This window comes from Microcaecilia unicolor, chromosome 14 (genome assembly GCF_901765095.1).
Source record: "Microcaecilia unicolor chromosome 14, aMicUni1.1, whole genome shotgun sequence".
Classification (NCBI taxonomy): Eukaryota; Metazoa; Chordata; class Amphibia; order Gymnophiona; family Siphonopidae; genus Microcaecilia; species Microcaecilia unicolor.
In genome coordinates, this window is record NC_044044.1 from 5,968,580 (window position 1) to 5,987,495 (window position 18,916).

The following is an 18,916-nucleotide window of genomic DNA, read 5'->3' on the forward strand; positions in this document are numbered from 1 at the left end:
CCCTCCCTCTCCCAGCGGTAACAAACCATAAACCAATTTCTACAACTGATTCACAAGGCTAGAGGGCTTTCACTGCAGCTCCTGCAGTGAGGATGGAGGTAAATCAACAATTTAAACCCCTCAGAGCACAGCAGGGGAGGCTTAGCCTCTCCAAGCCTCTTATACCGGGCGCCTATGCTTATTTGGTTATGTCAGAATTAATGTTATTTTGAAATATGGAAAACTTCCACTGTTTAAAAGGTTACTGAAAAATGGAGCTGTTTGTAAAAGAAAGTGTGAGATGTGACTGAATATGCATGAGGAAGAGGAAGTGAGCAAAGACGTAAATGAAAACAAAATTAATCTGCATATTTCCCTCTCTTGGTGAACCCTTTAAAGTGATCGAATGGTGCAATGGTATGATGACCTTTTTGGGAAGTTGTTTTCCTCAACTTTCATGGTCACGGTGTTATTCTTCACTCAAGCATAGTTATGGGAATACGGGATCAATAACATGTTTAGAAGTTCATGTTTCCCTCTATTGAATTTACTAAAATGGAAAATCATATTAGTCTATCTTAAACCAGTCCACAGGAGACCTTGACCAAGGTATTATCATAGCTCTCTATATTATTTACATGTGACCTACAATTAGAGTGCAGCAGGGATCAAGGACAGAGGCACTAATAGCAGTTTCCAGAAATAGGTGTCCATTTGGATCAAGCAACAAATCCCTGGAGTAAAGGGAGACAGCAGAAGAGCACATTATTTTAAGGTGAAGCTCTGTATTCCTTCTACTCTCACTACAAGATGACTGTGCCTGTATCAAGGCAATGCTATGACAAAACTGTAATAGAGGTAAAACCAAAGCTGGTCCAGAAGACACTTTATTGAGAAAATGATTTTATATCCTTTATTTCTTGGATTGATCGAGGTCTTGATGACAGTTTATGCATTTGTTAGTCGATGCCAGAAAAACGTCTGGGATGCAGGTGATGAAATATACCAGAACTACTTTAAGGAAAGTGACTTGATCTTGGGTGCAATAATTACAATCAGTTTCCCTACATGGAACAAATCCTTAAGCTTTACAAACCTTAATAAAACTGGATCCTGCAAACTGTAAGTACTATACTTTTTTTTTTTTTAATAGACTTCTAAATCAATGATAGAATCATCTGAAGCAAAGTATAATCTTTCACATTTATATATCAGAACACTCACAAACCTACCTAGATAATGCACACTTAACAAAGTAGATTCCGAGCAAGATGGCCACTGCTGCAGACGCATGATTACCTGTTAGCTCTCTGATTTCCTCTAATTTTCGAGGTGCCAAAGAGAAGTGGCCGTTCTGCCTCCACTGCTCCTCAGTGGCAATCTGCAACCGCAGTAGGAATTCAGTCATATTTTCAAAGAGGAATGGTTTCAATATCACCGGAGGGAAGCCCGTGAATGGAGCCTCCGGAGCGTCCCCAGGGTTAGATCTGGCACTCAGCCCTGACACAAGAGCTCTTCCTCCACAACCCTCATGTAGCAGTTCTCCACTGTCGACGTCCCTTACCCGGTTTCCTTAATGGGTACGGGAGAAGAAGGACTGGAGGCGATATTACCAGCAGAGATTACTCAGACAGTTGGAGTTCAAAGAGCACAGGAGGGGCCTTTGACCATTTTAACAACATCAAAAGGAAATGAGCCTAGAGATATTGTACAGGCTAAAAACTATGGGAGAGACTGAGGTACTATTACACAATTTCCTATTTCAATAAATAAACCTAAAGAAGTCACCCTGGATAACCTATGGACTCTCATTGTGAACTTAGGGCAAGCAATGTGTCCTCAAATTCAAAACTTAACCCAAGATCTGTCAGGGTTAGAGCAGAAATCAAAAGAAGTGGATTTGAAACTAGACTTTTTACAGCAACAAAATATTGAATACGGAAAAGAAATTCAAAAACTACAATCTTATCAAGAAAACATGATTAAACATTTAACATCTCTACAGAGGAAGACGGAATTCCTAGAAAACTCAGTAAGGAGTAATACTCTCCATTTCTTAAATTTTCCAAAACAATTTGCCGTTCCTCCGAGAGATATGTTAAGGAGATATGTGAAGGAAATACTTGGAGTGGCTGAAGAGGCCTTTCCTCCATTTTCACAGATTTATTACCCTCCAATTAAGCAACAACAAGATCGAGAAAACCAAGAATTGAATGTTTCAGCTATTTTAGAATCATGAAACAGTGATATGGTAACATCATCAGCCTTAATTGCAACGGTATCTTTAGCACTGGAGAAAAACTGGTTATTGACTTTATTCTTTAAAAATAAAGAAAAACTATTCTTGGGACAGAGAATCCAAATATTTCCTGATGTTTCCAAAATACACAGAGGAGACGCCAACAGTTTCTTCTTCTAAAACCGGGAGTCTTACGATTAGGGGCTACTTTCTTTTTAAGATTCCCATGTAAATTTGTAGTTAAATATCAGTCAACAAAATATGTTTTTTTGAACCAGCCCAGTTAACAACTTTCTTAACAGCTAGAATTAATGGGGGGGGGGGGGGGGGTTAACATCACTGCTCTTGACATATAATATAAGAACCAATAGGGTAATCATGTATGCAGAATTCTTAAGTAAATTTGTATTTGAGGGTTTATCTCCATTAGGTAACATCTAGCTTTTTCGCATAGTGGACTTGAGTAAAATATTTGACTCTGTGGGTGAAATTATGTTATGCCAGTTTTCTTTTCTGAACAAGTGTTATACTTGATTGTATTTGAAATTTTTTAAAATGAAAAAAAAAACAAGACAAAGTAGATTCCTTGACTCATCAGATGACTGATATTCAACACACCTATGTTAACTGTTCCAGTCATTAAATGCTGCCTTAAAGAATAGCATTTTAATATTTTATAAATAAGCATATAATCTAACATTTTCTGTAACTTCTTATTGTACACAATTCAACAGAGTGGGGTCTGACTCCTTCCTATGAAGTTGCCAACTTTGTAGCCTTGACCTTTGGTAGCAATCTCGAAAATGCAACTGGTTGAAACGCACATGTTGCTCCGGTTATGAAGACATTGCGAGTGAGGAAGACTATTTAGTATCACCCACTTTGTAAAATTTGGATTTGACTTAACTTCATAACCGGAGCAACATGTGACTGGAAGAAATGAATCAGTCATTGGAAATTCTCTCACTGTTGATATTTGGGAATCAGGATACTCTGACTTCAGAAGAGGCAAAAACCAGCGTTTCAAGCTAAGTGATTGATTTTTGAGCGTTGGGGCTGATTCTAGTTGAACAGTAAATATTGTAATTGTGCTTTACTTTTGAATTTCTCCAGTTCACACTATCAAGAGGTTTATGAAGGGAATCTATAAGTTCTTTATATCCATTAAATACTCTCTGTAGTGGTGTGCATTGACTTTGACAGTTTTATAATAATTAAAATACTCCGCTTTCCATTTTTTGTTCACAGTATCTTTTTCTCCCTGAGATAGGGAGTTTTTTGTTGTCTGTGAGTTTTTTCGGAAGGTAGGAGGAGCCCATGATGTTGGCCAATTCAGTGGAGTCCTAATTACAGGTTCCCTGGGCTATTGAGGCTACTTTATTTATATAAATTTTCTATCATAGTCCAGTGTCCTGCGCTCACCTACAAAATAATTAAAGCAAAAAAAAAAAAAAAGAAAATATATAAAAACTGGATGAAAAGTAAATAGCCATTGTACAGATTGTTATAGGAAACCATTGACATCGACTATCCTTGCTCCAAGGTATTGAAGACCTCATATGGTATAACCAGGAGATGACATAACTACTAATGATTCTGGCTTTCCATTTACACTATATTTCTCTCTTACTACATCCACTTGCAAGGGTAGTGTTCAAGACCCGTATATGTATCACTTTCTTTGTATCACATTTTTTTCTTTCTCTTCCTTTTCTTTCTCTTTCTAGGAAGGAGAAAAGACCTCAGACACTCAATCTATAGCTTTTTCAAGCTTGACGTAATCATAACTGCTTTGTCTTAATTGAGTTCACCATAATTTTTTATTTTCCTAATTAGTTTAGAACATAAGAATAGCCATACTGGGTTAGACGAATGGTCCATCTAGCCCAGTATCCTATTTTCCAAACATTGGCCAAGCCAGGCCACACGTACCTGACAGATACCCAAATCATGGCAACACTCCATTCTTGTTATATTCTTGTCAATCAACTTCATTTTGTATCAGTTGTTTAGACTGAAAATATAAAATGTATCTGAATAAAGTTGTTTGAAGGGAAATCTATCTCAGAAGCAGTTACCGGTTTATCAAGCTCACATGTGGCAGAAATTTCACCTGTGTTGGAGATATTAATACTTACAGCTGCTTGAACACTGGAGTAAATGTCTGTCCCTAGAGTATTTAAGTACCCACATAGTATATTTTAAAATACACATGTGTACTTGCAAACTCTGACCACACTCTTCCAAAACTCCACTTGTGCATTCATCTACCACAAAGAGACAAGCCCTAAATATCTCTATCTCATGTTTCATACCTGATCTCTCAAGTATTTGTAAACTATTGTCCTCTATATATTTTCCAATCAGAGCGCTCTGCTTTGCATAGCTTGATCCTCTTTCAAACATATTGGAACAATAGTGCTGACTTTATGCCCAATATTTAGTGCTATTAAGCCTGTCAGAACAAATGCTGACCAGTTGACTAGCATTTAACTGGCTATCCACCTGCATTCAGTGCTTAACTGTCTATCTGGCGGATAACTGGCTATGCGCTCTCTATATGCGCTGATTTTTAAACCGGATATGGCAGCCAAATTTGGTCACGCCAATCCCTGGCATATCTTTGGCTGGTTTAAAGATAAAAGGCCATGTCTAAATATCAACATTGCCTGTTATCTAGAAACCAGAAAAAAAACATATGCAATGTTGGTCACTGGAAACAGTCAGGTATGAATATCTGGGTTCAGAGTGGACCGAACGAGACATTCCAGCTTTCTCCTGAGAATTGAATATCAGGACCTTTGACTTTTAGATTTCACGAGATCCAGCCCTACTTCTAAACCACCATGACCATAAACAACGATGCCTGAAGTCATACTGAAGACAATGGAGCAGTCAGTGGTAAAACAAAGACTGGGCTTATTGTCTTTCATGGAAAAAACAAGCTTTAGTGCATGTTAGGATTGAGTGTATGGGTTAAGCAGTTGAGGATTAATATGTTTCAACAGATCTTTAGTGGATCTCAGTAGCACACAAACATATGATATTGCAAGGTTTAGCTAAGATTCAGTGGCAGAATTGCTGGATATATTTGGTACTAGAGAATGAGGGGTTCCTGCAAATCAGGATTACAGTGAAATAGTATAAAATTATATGAGTAACATAATAGATGATAGCAGATAAAAACCTAGATGGTCCATTCAGTCTTCTCAACAAGATAAACTCATAGCATAAGGTATTGCATTACAGTTGTATAGTTTTATATGTAGTTTATGCTTCTAAAGATGTGTTTGCTTGCTCACAGAAACAGCGCCTTCAGTTTCTTGCAGGATTTCTTCACTTTTCATTTTGCCATTGATGAGATCAACCAAAATACAGAAATCTTACCCAATATCACCTTGGGCTTCCATATCATTGATTCCTGCTCTGAAGCTTGGTTTTCACTGTGTGGTGTTATGAGCTTATTATCAGGACAAGAAATCCCAGTTCCTGGTTATACATGTCATCTGAAGAGCCACGTTGTAGGTTTCATTGGAAGACTCCCTTCATTGGCATCACATGCAATTGCCAGACTAATCGGGATCTATAGATACCCACAGGTATAGAAACAACCAATCTCAGTTTATAATGTCAAAACCTTTCTTCTCCAAGTTTCTCTTGTCTTCTGTCTATCTTTTGATGGCCTGGAGTATTGATGGTGGTTTCTTGATTTGATATCTTACTGGGATATAACAACTGTTGTTATATCCCAGTAATAATTCACCATTTGTTTCTCAAATTCTCATGAATATCTGAACAGGATTTTACAGGAAATTCCTTACAGAAAAGTATGCCTTGGATAAGTCACAATTCTTCAGAGGAAACTGGCATGAATAGCCTAAATTTGTTTGCAGGGAGTAGAGCAGACATTTCCAATATATAGTTGTATTATAGCTATAGTGATTTTTTTCTTTTTAATTTTAATTCAAACATATCTGAATAACAATGAGAAATATACATATTGATATCTTTGTTTATCATCTGTTGTTGTATCACTTGTAGATTCCAAAGGGAATAAAGACAGCCAAAGACAGGGTTAATAACTGTGTCAAGCTCTTGTGATATATCTTAGACTTGCCTTGCCCACTGTCTACATTATGGGCTCAATTCTGTATATGGCACCAAAACATCAGTACTGAAAAACATTAGCGCTAAACCTTATTCTATAACAGGTGCCAAATATGGGCTCCATTTATAGCATAATGCATGTCATCAGAATCCACACCCAAAAATGGGCATGATGATGTACATCAACCGAAACCAGGTGTAATTCCCAGTTTGAAAATTGGACGTGGTTCCCCCTAATTCAATGAAATTGTGTACATTTTAATAGAACACCCCTGACCTGCTCATGTCCCTCTTATCGTTACACCTCCCTTTTCATATCTGCACGGAAAAACTTAATTGCTATTATATATCTGGACATGTAAGTGTAGTTCTAAAAAGATCTGTCATATTTGGCAATTTACTTCTGTTCTACAGCTTTTCCATGCCACAAATTGCACAGAAATAGCGCATAACGTTAGGCACCAGATATAGAATTCCCTAGTATATGGACTGATACTCAAAGGCACTTATCAGATTTGCAGGTGCTGATAACCAGATCAGTGCCAGTAAGAGGGTATTCACAGGCAGTGATCAGATGGTTCTTCTAAAAGCTTCCTCTGACCAATTTGGTAGTATCTAGACAGTGCTGGGCAGTACATAGCAGAGTAGGAACATCACCTTAGTTTATCTAGTTATCTATCATACCCCTGTCATTAATCAGGTATGAGTGGCCTAGTGGTTAGGGTGGTGGACTTTGGTCCTGAGGAACTGAGTTCAATTCCCACCTCAGGCACAGGCAGCTCCCTGTGACTCTGGGCAAGTCAATTAACCCTCGTTGCCCCATGTAAGCCACATTGAGCCTGCCATGAGTGGGGAAAGTGCAGGGTACAAACATAATAAAATAAAAATTTCAAAACTGATAGGAAAGTCCAAATTTGACTTCATTTCTAACCACCCCAGTTCAATATCAGCCAAATAACATTATATTGGAAGAAAGCATTGTTTTTCTACAGCACTGAATTTATACACACTTATTGAAGGAAATTAATTTAATTAGCCACTCATTTTCAAAAGAGGAAAATGTCTCTAAAGCTGCACAATGCCACCGATGGACGTTTTTCACAGAAAATGTCCAAGTTGTGATTTTCAAGACTCAGATTTGAGAATGATTTCTCTGCAGTTTGTCTAAATCACAAGGAGGTGTGTTGGGATTGTGTTGGGAACGTTTTAGGTTGGATTTGGGTTTTCACAGCATTTTGACATTTTCCCTGTATAATAGAACAAGATCACAATGTCTAGGACAAAAATTGGAATATTTTTATTTTGACCTGGTTCAATCACAACTAAGTTGCAAAAAGATGTCTTAACTGTCCAGCTCAGCACTGGAGGGAATAAGACATATAGGGAGAAATGGGGATGGTATTTCAATATTGTCTTTCTCTGGATACAGTCAAAGCAGTCTACATGTTATATACAGGTACTTATTTTGTCCCTGTGGTAATGGAGAATTAGGATGCAAGGATGGAGTCACAATGAGCTGCAAAGGGAAATTAACGTAGTTCCCCAGGTTCTCAGACCACTGCACTATTAGTCTGCTTCTCCAGGCCCCTTAATCCCCCATTGGTCACTGAACCCAACCCCCAAAATATGACATTGAGGTAGGATTTGTACCTGAGTCACTGTATGTGAAGTCCACTACACTGACTACTAGGCTGCCCCTCTACTCTGCTTGGATTTCTGTGTGACCAGTTTACTAGAAATGATGCCGCATAGCCATCCCAACAACTTCTTTCATGCATTTTTCTTCTAGGACATTTTCTTTCTGAAAATAGTACCTAAAGAAATATGAACTGAATGCAAAAATATCTGAAAATGAGTGACTTTTGAGAGCAAACAATAGATGTTTTTCCAATTCAAAAATTGCTATGCACAAGATGTTACTGATCATTTGTAAGCCGCATTGAGCCTGTATTATGTGGGAAAGCGCGGGGTACAAATGTAGTAATAATAACAATAATGATAATCATACAACTAGCAGTTCTTACACACATAAATTCAGTATTCTATAACTTGTGCAAAGTTTAATTCAGGGGCATAGCTGAAGAATGAGAGTGTTATTTATTCTATGTGATATTTCATTAGATAACCTAATTGATTCACCACACAAATAAGTGACCTTTTCCTTCCTAGATAAGTTATGGATTGACAGAAACATCACTGAATGAACACGTTGAGTTCCCATACTTTTATCACAGTTTTCCAAATGATTATTCTCATTACTATGGTTTGACTCCTCTTCTGAGACTTTTTGGATGGAGTTGGGTTGGGATTCTCACCTCAAGTGATGAGAATGATAAAATGTACTGTGAGGAGCTGAAGAGGATGATTATCAGGAGCGGAGGATGTGTCGATTTCTTGGAATCATTTCCAAATCCTTCCATTTCCTCTTCTGAAGAAATCGGGAAAAGAAATCATCAGATTTTTAACAAGATCTACAAATCAAAGGCCAATGTTTTTATTATCCACACTACCGATATACTCACAATAGAAATGTTCTGTGCTATTTCCTATAATATTATTAATAGCAAACTGTTTATCTTCTCTGCGGAGACCTCTTCTCTTAAGACCATTACTATTTATACTGAACCTGCAAGATGTACTGCTTTAAATGGCTCCCTAAGGTTTATAATTCCAAAAGGAGATATTCCACGTTTTAAACATTTCCTCCAACGTCTCAACACCTCTGCATCTTCCTTCTTTATGGGAACAGCTTTATTTGGATGTAATATATCCAGTGACAATAATGACTGCATAAAATCAGAGCCACTGTCTAACACTGATGGTTCATCATTTGATTTAGATCAGTTCCAGTTCTCTCACAGTCTTTATAACATGATCTATGCCCTCGCTCATGCTTTACACAACTTATATACAGCAAAGTCCCAATTTGGAAATAGTCTTAAAATGGAATTTAAGCCATGGCAGGTAAAATATGCAGATTCATATTTTATGGCAAGTGTAATGTTTTTTTATCTAATCTCCAGGTCAGTGGCATAGGAAGGGGGGGCAGGAGGGGCGGGCCACCCTGGGTGCACGTGCTCGGGGGGTGCTGGCCCCGCTGGTTCCCTGCTCCCTCTGCCCCAGAACAGGTTACTTCCTGTTCCGGGACAGAGAGAGCAGGGAAAAAGCGGGGTCGACGCAGCTCTGAGCGACGTGCACTGGGGCAGATCGGTCCTACCGCAGGTAAAAATGCGCTCCGGGGGGGGGGTTCGCTCCAGAGGGGAGGTGCGCGCCGTGCTGCACCCGGGGGAGTGCGCAGCGGTGACCCGCCCTGGGTGTCATTAGCCCTCGCTACGGCACTGCTCAGGTTGCATTCGAGCCACCCCCCATGGTTTCTGGCATTTCTCCCACTGGTGGTCATAGCAGCCATTTTGGGATTGGAGTCAGCACAGACAGGGCATTCCTTCCTATGCCAATCTCAAAATGAATGCCAACATCTTCAGCAGCAATTTTGTGAGTCGGCTGCTGGAAGTCATGATAGCCATTTTGACAGAGGATGACGGTAAGCGCAGGAGTCAGTCAGATCACCCTTGCCACGACTGTCCACTAGACTTCTAGGACAATATGGTAGGCCTTGGGGTAGGTCTAAGGGTGGGCCTAGGAGGTGAGCTTCCTCAGTTCAGGGATGTGAAATAAGTTCAGGGGTACAAGATAAGGGTGCAGTGAAGTAGAAACTCTTTTGAGACTGTCTTTCTTCTATGTTTGTACAGCGCTGCGTATGCCTTGTAGCGCTATAGAAATGCTAAATAGTAGTAGTAGTAGTAGTTGGTGGGGACCGCAGAAGCTGGACAACAGGAGTGAGGGAGGGATGGGAAAAAAAGAAGGTGAGGAATACTAGTCACCATAAGTACATAAGTATTGCCATACTGGGAAAGACCAAAGGTCCATCGAGCCCAGCATCCTGTTTCCAACAGTGGCCAATCCAGGTCACAAATACCTGGCAAGATCCCAAAAATGTACAAAACATTTTATACTGCTTATCCCAGAAATAGTGGATTTTCCCCAGTCCATTTAATAACGGTCTAAGGACTGTTCCTTTAGGAAGTTGTCCAAACCTTTTTTAAACTCCACTAAGCTAACCGCCTTTACCACATTCTCTGGCAACGAATTCCAGAGTTTAATTACACGTTGAGTAAACAAACTTTTTCTCCGATTCGTTTTAAATTTACTAAGTTGTAGCTTCATGGCATGCTCCTTATGTAGTAGGGAGAGAAGAGAGGAATGCTTGAATATAAATGCTCAGTTTTTATTTGTGTTAACGTTCCCCTCTTGTTTTTTAGGGGACAAATATTATCTCTGTTTATCTTCAGATAGGTAAATATTATACAGTATAATAGTTCTGAAATCAGATCTGAAATATTAACATTCCTGTTGTCTTTTTTATGTTTTTAATCATCAATAATGTGCATTATTTCTTATTAGTATTATACACTATTTTAAATTAGTGTTCACTATTTTGAAATAGCTCTCATTTTTGCAAAAGAGTGTTCACTATTGATGACAATGCCCAGTGATAGGAAAATGTGATGCATAGCAGAGCATTCAGCCTGTGAGGAAGAAACGGGCTACCTTTTCATAGATGTATTATGGGAACGAAGAGGACAGCTGAGAGATCAAGTGGAGAATCCCTTGGAAGGCAAAACAGAGGGGAGGGGTGAGGGGAACTCATCAAATGATCCTTCAGAATATTGATACAAGTGAATGAAAAAAAACCCCACCCTTTCAGTAGGAAGTTTTGGTTAAATAAAAATAAACTCTATGGACTGTGTGTTTGTGCTGGGATAGACTGAAAAGTTAATGTATGACAGTTCTGGTTTCTCAATAGGCTATGTAGGAGTCAATACTACCCTACTTTGTTTCTAGTTGCTGTTGTGTTTTTTAAAAATTTGTATTAATGTTGTCTTCTTACAAAATAATAAGTTAAGAAAGTGCATTCAATAGAATTAAGTTTTGAATCTTCACTGCCAGAGACTTAATTCAATCAGTTTGGTTACATTGAATCTGGTGACTCATAGACTGTCCTGCTTATGTTCGAAGGAGAAGGCCGGCCAACTTCCGACACAAATTGGGAGATGGCCGGCCATCTCCTAAACCCGACCAAATCGGTATAATCGAAAGCCGATTTTGGCCAGCGTCAACTGCTTTCTGTCGCGGAGCCAGCCAAACTTCAGGGGGGCGTGTTGGCAATATACCGAAGGCGGGACGGGGGCGTGGTTACGAGATGTCCGGCTTCGCCCGATAATGGAAAAAAGAAAGCCAGCCCTGACGAGCATTTGGCTGACTTTACTTGGTCCCTTTTTATTCATGACCAAGCCTCAAAAAGGTGCCCCAACTGACCAGATGACCACCAGAGGGAATGGAGGATGACCTCCCCTTACTCCCCCAGTGGTCACCAAACCCCTCCTACCCAGCCTGAAATGTCATACCCAGCTCCATCACAGCAGTATGTAGGTCCCTGGAACAGTTTTTAGTGGGTGCAGTGCACTTAGGGCAGGTGAACCCAGGCCCATGCCCCCCTACCTGTTACACTTGTGGTGGTAAATGGGAGCCCTCCAACCCCCCCCCCCCAAACCCACTGTACCCATATGTAGGTGCCCTCATTCCTCCATAAGGGCTATGGTAGTGGTGTACAGTTGTGGGCAGTGGGTTTTGGGGGGATTTGAGGGACTCAGCACACAAGGTAAGGGAGCTATGCACCTGGGAGCAATTTGTGAAGTCCACAGCAGTGCCCCCTAGGGTGCCTGGTTGGAGTCCTGGCATGTGAGGGGGACCAGTGCACTACAAATGTTGGCTCCTCCTACGATCAAATGCCTTGGATTTGGCCGGGTTTGAGATACCCGCCATGAGTTTCCATTATTGATAAAAACCAATGCCGGCCATCTCTAAGGCCGGCCCAAATGTTGAGGTTTGGCCGGCTCTAACCGTATTATCGAAACAAAAGATGGCTGGCCATCTTTCGTTTCGATAATATGGTCGGGACACCACAAACAGGACTTGGTTTTACCTTGAGAGTTATCTGAGCTAAGTTGGACATTTTCAGACTTGGTTTGATAAACTAAGGTTACCTGTGTCCTAGTACCACCTATGATGGAAGGGTCAATGCTGGATCTAGTGCTCATGAATTCAGGAAGTGTTTCCAATATCTGGGTGGGTGCTCACCTATGTAATAGTGATGATCACACCATATGGTTTGATATAATGGCAAAGGCTGAGTGTGGATATTTCAGATGTACTGATTTTGTTCAAATGGGGGAATACCTGAAGAAGGAGCTGTTAGCGTGGAAGACAAAGAAGATGTGGAAAAATAGTGATCAGCTGCTAAAAATATGGCAACTGATCTTTATGGAAGGGAAGAAAAGAAAAACAAGAGAAGCAGGAAGTCTATATGGTTCTCCAAACAAGTAGCTGAAAAAAATAAGATCAAAAGAGGCTTTGTTCAAGAAATAAAAAAGAACGCAAGGAGAGGATCATGGAATAGATTATCAGATTAAACTCAAAGAAGCAAAGAGTGAAACACGGCTAGCGAAAGTGCAATTGGAAGAAAAAATGTCTAAAGAGGTAAAGAGAGGTGACAAGACCTCTTTCAAATATATTGGAGAAAGGAGAAAAGATAGGAATGGAATTGCAAGACTGAAAGATAATGAGATTGGTTATGTGGAGAGTGAGGATGATAAAGCGAGTGTGCTAAACAATTCTGGTCGCCGCATCTCAAAAAAGATATAGTGGAATTAGAAAAGGTGCAGAGAAGGGCAACGAAAACGATAAAGGGGATGGGACGACTTCCCTATGAGGAAAGGCTAAAGCAGCGAGGGCTCTTCAGCTTTGAGAAAAGGCAGCTGAGGGGAGATATGATGGAGGTTGATAAAATAATGAGTGGAGTTGAACGGGTAGATGTGAAGCGTCTGTTCACGCTTTCCAAAAATACTAGGACTAGGGGGCATGCAATGAAGCTACAATGTAGTAAATTTAGAACGATTTGGAGAAAATGTTTCTTCACTCAACGTGTAATTAATCTCTGGAATTCGTTGCCAGAGAATGTGGTAAAGGCAGTTGGCTTAGCGGAGTTTAAAAAAGGTTTGGATGGCTTCCTAAAGGAAAAGTCCATAGACCGTCATTAAATGGACTTGGGGAAAATCCACTATTTCTGAGATGCCAGGTGGGAGTGGTGCGTAAGCTTTGCCAAATAGAAAGGTCTTGAGGCGCTGTTTGAAGGTAGGGTGATCAGGAGTAAGTTTCACCAGTTTAGGCAGATCATTCCACAGATGAGCGCTAGTGTAGGAGAAAGTTGATGCGTAGGTGCTTTTGTATTTAAGTCCATTAATTACGGGGTAATGGAGGTTTATGTACGATCGTGCGGATCTGTGAGAGTTCCTTGGTGGCAAGTTGATTAGGGTGTCCATGTATGCTGGGGCTTCACCGTAGATGATTTTATGCACCAGAGCGCAAATTTTAAAAGTGATACGGTCCTTGACAGGAAGCTAGTGCATTTTCTCTCGCAGAGGTCTTGTACTTTCAAATCTAGATGCACCATAAATTAGCCTGGCAGCTGTATTCTGAGCTGTCTGTAGGTTTTTCAGGAGCACATCTCTGCACCCTGAGTAGATGCCATTGCAATAATCAAGACGGCTAATGACCAGTGATTGTACTAAAGTGCGAAAGACATCTCTAGGAAAATATGGTTTTATACGTTTAAGTTTCCAAAGAGTGAAGAACATGCTTCTGACGGTAGAAGTCGTATGTTGCTCTAGCATTAAGCTTCGATCGACTATCACTCCTAGGATTTTCAGGGATTCAGAGATTGGGAGGGCAAACTCAGGAGTAATTAATGCTTGAGGTGTGTATTTGTTATAGGGGAAGGAGAGAATGAGGCAATGGGTTTTCTCAGTATTGAGCTTGAACTGAAAGAAGTTGGCCCAATCGAGCATGGTGTGTAATCCAAGTCTTATTTCCTCATGGATCTCGCTAAGGTCTGTTTTAAAAGGAATAGAGATAGTGATGTCATCAGCATAAATAAATGGGTTAAGACCAAGCTTGGATAGGGCAGTGGCCAGAGGAACCAGCATGATGTTGAAGAGAGTCAGCAAAAGAGGGGAGCTGATGTTGGCCTTTGCTACCAATTGTAGAAACTATGACTTTTGCCCAAATATTCTCTCCCATGATAAATTGGTCATAATAAATGAATTATTAAATAAAATGTAAATCTAGAGCATTCAACATCATTTTACACTCCTAGAGAACTCACCAGTTCCATCTATAATTCGGTATATGGTACAAAAATTTCCCCTGGATTGAAAAAACAATTCCAAAACAGTAAGGATCTGAATGTGTGTGTGTGTTCCTCTGTTGTGGGGAGGGGTGAGAATAAGTTCAGTGTGTTTGCTTCTGTGGATTATAAAACTACCTAAGAAATAAGGTAGTAAACATGCACAGGGTGCAATTAATACAAGTCTAAATCTCAAATGTTTTAGAACAAAATATTAAGGATTTATAGCTAAGCAACAAATTAAAAATTATATTCTAACTATGCATTATCTTTCTAGCTCATCCAGTACCTTAAGGAGGTTCACTTTATAGCACCAGATGGACGTGAGATCTTATTTGATGACAAAGGACATGCTATAGTACAATATGACATCATACAGGTTTTTCAGTTGCCTAATTGGACAACAATCTGGAACCATGTGGGAAACTTCAAGCCCTCGGCTCCCAAGGACAAGCAACTCTTTGTGAACCAAACTGCCATCAGATGGAAAACTCCCTCTAACCAGGCCTGACATTATCTATTCTGTTTATAGAAGGGTTCATAATTTAGAAACAGAACAGAGGAAGAAAGGGACTTGAACAAGTTTGCAATCATATGTTTTTATAATTATAAAATAAAATAAATATTTCTGCCCCTTGATGAAAACATTCCCAATATAAAATCTGTCTTTAAATTAGTTCGTATGTAGCTGTTGTGTGATAATTCGGAAATGCTCTATTTACTGGGGGTAACATAGTAACATAGTAGATGACGGCAGAAAAAGACCTGCACGGTCCATCCAGTCTGCCCAAGAAGATAAATTCATATGTGCTACTTTTTTTTATTTGTACTGTCCTCTTCAGTGCACAGACCGTATAAGTCTGGCCAGCCCTATCACCGCCTCCCAACCACCAACCCCGCCTCCCAACCACCAGCTCTGGCACAGACCGTATAAGTCTGCCCAGCACTATCCCTGCCACCCACCACCGGCTCTGGCACAGACCGTATAAGTCTGCTCAGCAGTATCCCTGCCTCCCATCACCGGCTCTGGCACAGACCGTATATGTCTGCCCACACTAGCCCCGCCTCCCAACCACCAGCTCTGCCACCCATTCTAGGCTAAGCTCCTGAGTATCCCTTTCTTCTGCACAGGATTCCTTTATGTTTATCCCACGCATATTGTTATTAGTACATTGACGTATTTATTTTATTCGTTACATTTGTATCCCACATTTTCCCACCTATTTGCAGGCACATTGTGGCTTACATAGTACCATTACGGCATTTGCCAGTTCCGGTATGAACAAATACAAGGTGATATTGTGGTAGAATAGGGTTCATGTATGGAAAATACGTTGGGGCAACTTAGAGAGGAAGAGGAAAAGTTAGGAAATGTCCAATTACGGTCTTAGATTTCGTTATGTCGTAGGTACTCAGGCTTTTATGTTGGGTCGGTGGGGTATGCCTTTCTGAACAGGTTTGTTTTTAGTGCTTTTCGGAAATTTAGGTGGTTGAGCAAAGTTTTTACTGCTTTTGGCAGTGCGTTCCATAGTTGTGCGCTTAAATAGGAAAAGCTGGATGCGTAAGTTAATTTGTATTTGAGTCCTTTGCTGCTTGGGTAGTGGAGATTTAGGTATGATCGTGCTGATCTTGTAGTGCTTCTGGTTGGCAGGTCTATGAGGTCTGTCATGTATCCTGGGGCTTCGCCGTAAATAATTTTATGAACTATTGTGCAGATTTTGAAAGCAATATGTTCTTTGATTGGGAGCCAGTGCAGTTTTTCTTGGAGGGGTTTGGCGCTTTCAAAATGCGTTTTTCCATATATAAGCCTGGCTCTGTATTTGGGCAGTCTGAAGTTTCTTTATGATTGGAAGCAGATATAGCAGACAAGCTCTCTTATAGAGAGAGGCAACAGCTGATTGGGAAATATGACTCTATCTATTTCTCTCTTTCTTCCTCTCCTCAGGTGCTCCGCTCTGTGTGCTCTGAGAGCTGTACACCTGGATACAGGATTGTTATTAATCGTGAAAAGCCGGTCTGCTGCTTTGACTGTGTCCCCTGCTCTGAAGGGGAGTATTCTAATATCACAGGTAGAAAAAACACACCACAGTGTTTTAGTCATATGAAATACCTATAGCAAAATGCTGAATACTTCCTGCATTCTTCATCCTCTCTGCACTAAAGTCTGCCTCTCTGCCGTGACTTCCTGCTTCCTCAGTATAGAGAAGAAGCCAGTGACGGGGGCAGGGCAGCATATGGGAATCTCTACTGACAAGGACCCTTGGAAGGGGGTGATGCCAGACCACGGTGAAGGAATAGTGAATTGGATTCACGGGTACAATCTTATCCCGCACCTCAGGCAGATTGACTTGGGCTGCCCCTGTACTCAGTTACTCAATGGCAAGACTAAAAGGCTTAAAATTAACAGGATATGTGGAGAAAAGGATGCAGACTATTTACATATGCTACATTATATGTGTAATGTACTTATTTATACAGAGACAGATTTTTTTCAGGCTAGGCCTGTGCTCACAAATGTATCAATTCAATAAATTGCACTCAAAATTGAGTTTGATTGAGTAATGAGCTATTTGGAGGCAATATCTGGATGCTAACAATTAATTACCGGTGTTAATTAGCAACAAATTATATTTACATACACATCTTGCTAGGCGCTATTCTATAAAATAGTGCTCTGAAAAATTACCACTGCAAGTAATACACGAGTATGCCCATGGGAGTGGTGTGGGTGGCAGTAGTCCAAAGAGACGTAGAGGGTGGCACAAATGACTATCAGCCATTGAAAAGTAAGTCAAAGAGTCTTTATTTAAGGCTTTCAATAAAGATCCTTTGACTTCATTTCTAACGGCTGATTGTCAATTGTGTCACCCTCTACTTCTCTTTGGACTACTGGCTTACGGACGTAGTGGTCTTTTTTATTCTGAAACTAGTGGTATGGACGGGTGTGGGGCATAAACTAAATATGTGCACAGTATTGTGGAATTTAGGGATCACCTCACCTGTCTATGTGAAGCATTTTTTCCTTCTTCTTAAAAACACTGATTTGTTGGGAATGAAATGTTTACAAATTAATGCTTAAGAAGTTTTATGTTCCACAGATGCAGAGAACTGTATGAAGTGCCCTGAAGATCAGTGGCCCAATGAGAAGAAGGATGAGTGTCTACCGCGAGTCATTGAATTCCTGTCCTATGATGATCCCTTGGGTGCAGTTTTGTCTTCAATTTCTATTCTCTCATTCATTATCACTGCCCTAGTGCTGGGAATATTTATTAAATATCGGGACACACCTGTGGTGAAAGCCAATAACAGAAATCTCAGTTACATGCTCCTCATCTCCCTCATGTTATCTTTCCTTTGCTCATTGGTATTCATCGGTCAGCCTGGGACATTGACCTGTCTTCTCAGGCAATCTGCTTTTGGGATAATATTTACCATTGCTGTTTCTTCTGTATTGGCAAAAACTGTTACAGTTGTCATTGCCTTCAGTGCCAACAAGCCCGGCAGTAAGTTAAGAAAGTGGGTTGGGACAAGAGTGTCCAGCTATCTAGTCTTTCTCTGTACTTTTGGTGAAATTGTGATATGCATTGTATGGTTGCTCATCACTCCTCCATTCCCTGAATATGACACACAGTCTGTAACTGGGAAGATGATTCTACAGTGTAATGAGGGGTCCACTATTGCATTTTATAGTTTGATTGGTTACATTGGCTTTTTGGCACTTCTAAGTTTTATTGTGGCTTTCCTAGTAAGGAAGGTCCCAGATAGTTTTAATGAGGCTTGGTTTATAACGTTCAGCATGCTGGTGTTCTGTAGTGTCTGGGTGCCATTCATCCCATCCTACCTGAGCACCAAAGGGAAATACATGGTGGCTGTGGAGATATTTGCCATCCTGGCTTCCAGTGCTGGACTGTTGGGCTGTATATTCACCCCCAAGTGCTACATTATTCTGCTCAGACCTGATCTGAACACGAGGGGGCATCTAATTGGAAAATAACATACTAAAAATATCAAATGAAATAGGATTTCTTTAGCATGATCTTGCTTTCCTGTCCCATAAGGAAATTTGAAAACTGAATATTTAAGTTTGAAATCAAAATGCCTTCATTATAGCTTGAAAACATTGAGGCAAATTTCCAAAGGTAAATATTTACAGGCTGCTGTTAAACTTTTTACGTCTTTATTCATGAATTTTCAACCCATATACAGATAGTACCAGACTCCAAAACAGTCTAACTGGCCCAATATTTATTTATTTCATTTCACAGCTGATATACCGCACTATCATAGAT

The 18,916-nt window shown here is 40.2% G+C and overlaps 1 protein-coding gene across 1 annotated transcript; it reads left to right on the forward strand.

Moving 5' to 3' along the window:
• The first annotated feature begins 877 nt into the window (after positions 1-877).
• Positions 878-18,621, forward strand: LOC115458219 (vomeronasal type-2 receptor 26-like). Its single transcript, XM_030188080.1, has 6 exons — positions 878-1,101; positions 5,523-5,817; positions 8,495-9,289; positions 10,645-10,678; positions 16,484-16,696; positions 17,726-18,621. The coding sequence occupies exons 1-6, from the start codon at positions 878-880 to the stop codon at positions 18,619-18,621; spliced, it is 2,457 nt and encodes an 818-aa protein (XP_030043940.1).
• The last annotated feature ends 295 nt before the right edge of the window (positions 18,622-18,916 follow it).

Bases quoted from the DNA above. Each gene is read 5' to 3' on its own strand.
- LOC115458219 (XM_030188080.1), top strand. From the start codon at position 878: ATGATTTTATATCCTTTATTTCTTGGATTGATCGAGGTCTTGATGACA. The intron at 1,102-5,522 runs GTAAGTACTATA...GCTTGCTCACAG, and splicing joins AAAACTGGATCCTGCAAACT to AAACAGCGCCTTCAGTTTCT. The intron at 5,818-8,494 runs GTATAGAAACAA...TTTCCTTCCTAG, and splicing joins GGATCTATAGATACCCACAG to ATAAGTTATGGATTGACAGA.